This window comes from Cyprinus carpio, chromosome A7 (genome assembly GCF_018340385.1).
Source record: "Cyprinus carpio isolate SPL01 chromosome A7, ASM1834038v1, whole genome shotgun sequence".
Taxonomy (NCBI): Eukaryota; Metazoa; Chordata; class Actinopteri; order Cypriniformes; family Cyprinidae; genus Cyprinus; species Cyprinus carpio.
This window is the reverse complement of record NC_056578.1, coordinates 12,773,106-12,780,926: the sequence shown is the minus strand read 5'-3', so window position 1 is coordinate 12,780,926 and position 7,821 is coordinate 12,773,106. Positions and strand designations below refer to the sequence as shown.

General features: G+C 38.5%; 1 protein-coding gene across 2 annotated transcripts; it reads left to right on the top strand.

The window, feature by feature from the left end:
• The first annotated feature begins 430 nt into the window (after window positions 1-430).
• LOC109070952 (protein FAM210A-like) lies at window positions 431-5,865 on the top strand. 2 transcript variants are annotated; one of them, XM_019087451.2, is made up of 3 exons: window positions 431-979; window positions 3,334-3,503; window positions 5,200-5,865. In XM_019087451.2, exons 1-3 carry the CDS (start codon window positions 566-568, stop codon window positions 5,414-5,416), a joined length of 801 nt encoding a protein of 266 aa, XP_018942996.1. In that variant the 5' UTR covers window positions 431-565; the 3' UTR covers window positions 5,417-5,865. The 2 variants fall into 2 exon arrangements, with proteins under 2 accessions (XP_018942996.1, XP_018942997.1); XM_019087452.2 differs by having other exon boundaries at window positions 433-979; window positions 3,337-3,503.
• Window positions 5,866-7,821: the final 1,956 nt, after the last annotated feature.

The following is a 7,821-nucleotide window of genomic DNA, read 5'->3' as shown; positions in this document are numbered from 1 at the left end:
TTTTTTTTGCACCCAGATTTCCAAATAAATAGGCTGCTGTCCTCTCCTAACAAACCATACATCAATGGAAAGCTTATAGCCTATATTTATATTTCAGATGATGCATAAATCTCAATTTAAAAAACAAACTGACCCTTATGACTGGCTTTGTGCTCCAGGGCCACATATATAACTGTGATCTTCTACAAAACAACCAGCTTTAAAACACTTATTTTCTTACTGCTGAAAATGAGATCATTTACTCTGAAATCTGTTTGGTCTCCGGTACATCGTGAACACTCTTGTCGGCGGAGCTCAAAGTTCCAATAAAAATGTATCTTGACTTTATCTTGTGGTTATTTTGGGAAAACAGTTCCCCACTCGACCCCTCCTGCAGTCACTGCACCTGCCGATGCTCGCATGTGACGCAACTCTTATTTGAACTTGACCGCGTTTAGAACGCTCTCAGTGCGCGTGAGTGTGTTTTGAACGGAGGGAGGCGGGTCTTCGATCAGCTGAGGCTCGTCACACTCATATCACTCTCGTATCATATTTAGAGTTATTCGTGTCTGTGTATGTCGGAGCGATGTTTCACTGTCGGAGGAACGCTTCTGGAGCGGCTTTATTACTGCAGCGTCTGCAAGTAACGTTACCTGACGCGAGCCGCTCATTGCGTAACGACCGCTGCTCTCGTGTTTACCGGAGATTAACGGCAAGCAAAGCCGTTCTATTCCGTTCCCGTTTGTACGAGACGACTCCGTTCGGTTCGCAGCCGGATCTCGTTGTTCACGCGCGAATGGCGGCGTTCGCTTTGAACGCTGCCGCGCCGCGGCGCGAATACAGCGACGCGAGGACCGGCGATCGGAACGTTCTTAAACTCAGTGAACTCGAATCGTTCCTATCCGTTCGTTCTTCAGCTCCTGTCGCGATCCAATCCAGACGATCATCCACGACGCCCGAAAAAACGCAGGACGAACGCGCCGCTAACATTACGCAAACGGTACGTCAACTTTCCTGGAGTTCTGATGGAACTATTGCTGTTTATTTGTTGTTTATTAACATCTCCAGCACTGACAGGTGGATTCAGCCGGTTCTAGAGTTCTCGAACATGTTGCATTGTGTGCAGAACGTTTACAAGCGCTTTTGTTTCGTTCCGAGCGTTCTTCATTGAACGGGTTGCATCATGTGTTTACACTCGAGCTTGTTTCTTCTCAATGCTTGTATTGTTGTGATTTTACTTCCTCTGTCTGGATACAGAAACTCTTCCTCGAGGTTACTACAAACTCTCTGTTCTGCTGAACGCTGTGGAACGCGTGCGTTGCTGTATTTGTGAATTGTGTTGTAGGATTGAAATGCATGGTATTGTGGGGTGCTGTGGTGAAGCGGTGCAGTGTTCTCAGCTTCTCATCGTGTTTGCATTGACTGGTTTGTCTAGTTCTACTTCAGCAGCTGATCTAGTTAGTCATCTTTCACTTTCACTGTTCTGTCATTCCAGATGACGCCGCTCTTCTGCTTTCTCTCTCTCTCTGTGTGTGTGTGTGTGTGTGTGTGTGTGTGTGTGTGTGTGTGTGTGTGTGTTATTGAGTGTTTGTTCTAGTGGATGTGTGAGGAGAGCACTGGTTGTGTTTGTTGGGGTCAGCGGGAGCGTCTGGTTTTGTTGGGTTAGTCAGTGTTTGTCTCCTGGTCAAGGGTCACACACGACCTTCACACAACATCTGCTTCCTCCCTTTGTCTTTAGCTTAATAAATTCTATTTAATTTCATATAAATTCATTTTGAGTTGCACACACACATCTGGTTCCCAAGGCAGGGTTGCAAACTTCATATAAAGAGTCTGTTTGACTTGAGGTTGTGGGTTTCTGAAAGTTAATCACGTCTTTGTCCAAAAACAAACATTCTTCAGCGGGTTTCTACCTGTTTATTTTTTCAGTTGTAAAGAACTTTATTGGTCTGTTTGCTTACATATACTGTAATATTGCCAAAGCATTATACACATACAATATTACAAAAAAAAACAACTCACTCACTCACTCACTCACTCACTCACACACACTCTCACACACACACACGCACACACACTCACAAACTCACACACACACACACACACACACACACTCACTCAACCTCTCACACACACACACACTCAACCTCTCACACACACACACACACACACCACACACACACTCAAACTCTCTCTCTCTCTCAAAAACACACACACACACAAAAACACACACTCACTCACTCACACACACACACACACACAGAGTAATAAATATAGATGTGTAGTTGAGTATTCTTGTTCATCATAACGGCTGTAATGTCTCTCTCTGCATGTGTGTAGATTGTGTGTCTCACACACTCTTATCTCACACAACACACCATTGTGTCAGTTTCAGCACTGGCATGTTGCCACAAACACACACACACACACACACACACACACACACACACACACAGCTGGCGTCTCTATGGCGATGAAAGCCTGTGTTCTTTGTGTTGTTGGAGGTTGACATATTTCATGCTCATAGCTCAAAACTAAAAACGACCACTGCCACCCAACAACCAACCACCACACACAAAAAAAAAAAAAAAAAAAAAAAAACACACACACACACTGATCTGTCCAGTAAACACACTTCTCATTGACTTTTCCAGTGTTTGGATTCTGAACCTCAAACACTAGAAATTCAGAATTTGATTCTGCACAAACTCTGATGTCAGCTGGACAGACAAATCTAAAATTATTTGTGACCCGGGAGCACAAAACCAGTCATAAGGGTACATTTTTTTTGTAAAATTGAGATTTTATGCATCATCTGAAAGCTGAATAAATAATCTCTCCATTGATGTGTGGTTTGTTAGGAGGACAATATTTGTCTGAGATACAACTATTTGAAAATCTGGAATCTGAGGGAGCAAAAAAATCTAAATATTGAGAAAATCATCTTTAAAGTTGTTCAAATGAAGTTCTTAGCAATGCATATTACTAATCAAAAATTAAGTTTTGATATATTTACTGTAGGACATTTACTAAATATCTTCATGAACATGATCTTAATATCCTAATGATTTTTGGCATAAAAGAGAAATGAATAATTTTGTCCCATACAATGTATTGTTGTCTATTGCTACAAATATACCTGTGCTACTGATGACTGCTTCTGTGCTGCAGGGACACATTTGTGAATCCTCACTCACTCACGCTGCTCACGGCAGCACTGCACTCATTGGCTCTTGAGGGAGTCACTCCAGAGCTCCTGCATTCTGATTGGTTGTGGTCTGTTAAGCCCCTCCCAGTGAGGTCTTTGGCAGCTCTCAGATTCAGTGTGGTGATGGTGACTCTTTCGTGTCTCAGCAGGATCAGGTGTCGTCTGTGTCCGGCGCTGAAGGTCAGAGGTCGGATGTGGAGCCCAGTAAGACGCAGCAGCTCAGGAAGGTGTTTAAGGAGTACGGCGCCGTCGGCGTCTCCTTCCACATCGGAATCTCGCTCATTTCTCTGGGAATGTTCTACCTTGCTGTATCCAGGTCAGATTCATTTGTTTAACAAAACGGTCAACTCCATGTAATCAAATGGATTGGGACACGCTTCTAATGAACAGGTTTGACTAGTTTAATCATTTCCATGAGTACAAATCTTAATGTTAAAGCATATAATGATACTCTAGAGAATTGTGTGCTTCTAATTTTATAGCAACATGTACTCATGGAAATGACTAAAGTAATCAAACCTGTTTATTAGAAGGGTGTCCCAATACTTTTGTCCATATAGTGTATACAGTATATCTATGCAAATTCATTTTCTAACAGAATGTATGCGACTTGTTCCATCGTTTCATTTTTTTTTCCCCCTATTTATTTCTTTAATACTACATAAAGCTTTTCTTAAAAATCAATTAAAAAAAATAAAACATTCAGATTATGTTCTGTACTAATGTATCAAAGCTGTAAATCAACTACAGTTTAGTCAATAACTAAACGTCAAGAATTATTTTAATAAGTATTGTTAATGTAATTATTTCAGATATTTTAGGACATTAAGTTAAACTGAATTGAAATAAAATGTGTTGCCTTTGCAACTAGCTGAATCACATATATAAATATGTATATATGTGTGTGTATGTATGTGTGTGTGTTTCATATTTCAAAACACACCATTTTTTTAATTATTTATTGCTCGGTCACGTGTTACTCTGATTGTACTGTGGTAAAAACACTAATGCACCGCCTGCTGGGGCTCATTGCGTTTACATTCATTCATTGATTTAATCATTTATTCATTTAGCAGATGCTTTTATCTGAAGTGACTTGTACGCAGTGCTGGGAAGGTTACTTTGGAAATGTAACAGGTTAAAGACTTACCCAACTTAAAATGTAACAAGTAGTGTAACTATTTTAATTACTTTATTAATGTAACTGATTACATTTGATTATTTTTGGATTACTTTTCTATTGTTTTCAACTGTTAATCATTTTCAAACAGGCCGGGTTAACCTTACAGTAATACAGCACTCAACTCTCATTACTGTCAGACTTTCCAGATTATAATATTTTAATTTTAAAGGAGACACTGAATGTAAAATTCACTTTTACATGGTGTTTGGATGTAAATGTATCTTAGCAGTGTGTAAACACAACCACCCTCCAATGATTAAAAAAATCACTCCTTTTTTAATCCCCCAAAAACCTAAACAGTCTCACTTATCAAGCCATTATTATTATTTTTTTTTTTAGCAGTGTGATGTCATATTATTCAGGCTCTGCCTTTACATAAACCCATATACTGCAGCAAATAAGAGTTATCCAATAAGCATGCTCTAAACTCCTGAAACATTTGTGTTTCATATTTTAAAGCAGTCACTGCAATTTATGAAAAAAAAAAAAAAAAAAAAAGTCAAATCTGTTTTTGGGAGTGTGTGTGTGAAAAAAACAGATGTAACTTTATTTGTAATCCTTAACATTTTCATAAGTAACTGTAATTCAGTTACACATCTCAGTTACTGTAACTGATTACAATTACTTTTATTTTTGTATTTACATGTAGTTACATGTAACTAGTTACTTCCTATACTTTCTACCATAGCAACACCCTAGCTTCCACCCCGGGTACCCTAGCAACCGCATAGCAACACCCTACAACCAAAAATTGTAATTACACACAAGTGCGCAGTGCAGTGTACTGCTCTTTAATGCCTGCGCTGGTGTGTGTGTGTGTGTGTTTCAGCGGGTTGGACATGACGGCTCTGCTGTGTAAGCTGGGTTTCAGTGAGTCTGTGGTTCAGTCTCGGATGGCCGCTGGCACCAGCACGTTTGTGTTAGCGTACGCCGTGCACAAGCTCTTCGCTCCGCTGCGGATCAGCATCACGCTGGTGTGTGTGCCGCTGATCGTCAGACACCTCAGGAAGACTGGACTCTTCAGAGCCGGTCCAAACCGACCATAAGCTCCTCTACTCACACTCAACTCATGACACTAACTCCTCCAGTGCTTTTCTAGAGCGGGCAGTACCTCAGACGGACAGAAGTCGAATGTGAACGCTGTGATGCTTCGGGTGGTTCTCCGATCAGGACTTTCATGATTGTTTGTTAGTTTTAAGCTCTACAGTCACAGTTACGTGAAGTCTGCTGACAGTGATTTTATCAGCTGTGATTTTTCTAAATCGAAGCGTTAATGAAGATGTAATCTGCTGGTGTGTCTTATTCTAAGACAGTTGAATTGATTTAGTTCACACTAATGTTCATCGCTTCTATCAGACGGGCTTTTTTGGGAGATTTCAGGACAATTTTGAACTTTGACTGTTAATTATATTGAAAATCTCATTGTGTGATTATTATTGAAAAGTCAATGTTATATTTGGCTGTTCAGTTATATAATAAAATGTTTGCCCTATAAGGACTGTTTTTTTTCATGCATAAATGTGACTGGAGCACAAAACCGGTCATAAGGGTCATTTTTTTGAAATTGAGATTTATGCATCAAACAAATCTAAATATTGAGAAAATCATCTTTAAAGTTGTTCAAATTAAGTTCTTAGCAATGCATATTACTAATCAAAAATTAAGTTTTGATATATTTACAGTAGGAAATTTATAAAATATCTTCATGGAACATGATCTTTACTTAATATCCTAATGATTTTTGTCATTAAAGAGAAATGTATAATTGTGACCCATACAATGTATTGTTGTCTATTGCTACAAATATACCTGTGCTACTGATGACTGCTTCTGTGCTGCAGGGACATGTTTATGGTGATTCTAATGTCTCTTCTGGTTTCCAGTTTATTCTACACACAGAACATCATATTTAAATCATCAAAATAACAGAATAAACCACAGTTCATGTCATTCTGATGATCATATAATTTCATGTAGAGAAAATACATTTTATAGCATCTCAATAGTTAGACTTTGCACATTTAAAAGCAAATAAATTCTCGTCATTCATCATCTTGTCATTTTTTTTTGTGTTACATGAAAAAAAAGGGAAACATTTCACAGAAAAGAAAAAAAAAATTGAGATGGTGTTTGAGATGATCACAAAGACTGTTTTTAAAAACCTCCTTTTTATTACATATTTTGCACATTTACAACTCAAGACAGGGAACATATCAATTTTGTATGGCACACATATTCCTACAAAAATAAATAAAGAAATAACGAGGAGAATAATAACAAAGAGCAAGTTTTGAGGAGGAATGGTGCCACTTAAATAAAGACGCAACTAAAATAGTAACTATTTTGACTTAGGAGCATACCTTTTCTTTTTTTCTAGATATGAAACATGACCACTAAATGGCTTCTATGTTTTTTATTATTTTTCTAGAGTACTTAAAACTAATATTGTCACAATCTCACAAAGATTAGTTTATTTATAGGGCATTTTTGTTTACTTTTATTTAAGATTTGCAGTCACCCTTCTGAAGAAGATCAGAGGAATAGTCCCAATCATATTTACTTGGAAACAGCATTTATTTCTTCAGATATTTTATTTGAAAGACGCAGTCTGAATTGACGCTGCTGATTTATAAAAACCATATTTTCACTTAATTTCCAGAATGTATGCATTATGACTTTCCTTGAGATACTGAGATAATTATATCAGAAGCGCTCTCTAGTGCTCAGAAATGAGATTGATATTTCCGAGATATCACACAAAACTCTTGTGCAATACTGCATTGGAGAAAAAAAATGTTAAAGGGATGGTTCACCCAAAATGAAACCCTGTAACCTTTGAAAAACCCAGTTCTTCAGTGAACACTTTACAAACATTCATGAGTCGCAGTACCTTCGGCCTCCAGCAGGTGTCAGTGTTTGATCAGCATTATTCTGTTCCGAGCACAATATTAATATTCCACTGTGTGTGTTTAATCAACAATGAGTGTTTATCACAGAAAGAGACACTTCTGAAAGAAGCAGATTTATTACGTCAAAGAACACTGAACATCATATATCATAGTTACAGCTGATTTAATGACTCCTGGTTCAATTATGCTCATCTTTATATTTGCAGTATTAATCTTGCATCTCAGATGATTATTTGCACTCTATATATGGCGTTCAAATTCATGCAAATAATGATAAAGTAGCATTCTAATGCTTGTATTCTAACCTTACATGTGCAGTGCAGATACTAGTGTCTATATTTCAGAACATTGTCCATTATGGATGTGATTCATATACAGTCTGCAGAGGCACTGTGAAGCATCAGTGTGTGTGTGTGTGTGAGAGAGTGCATGTGTGTGCACGAGTGTGTGTGTGGGCGTGAGTGTGTGTGAGTGTGTGGGCGTGAGTGTGTGTGTGGGCGTGAGTGTGTGTGAGTGCATGTGTGTGTGCGTGTTTGTGTGTG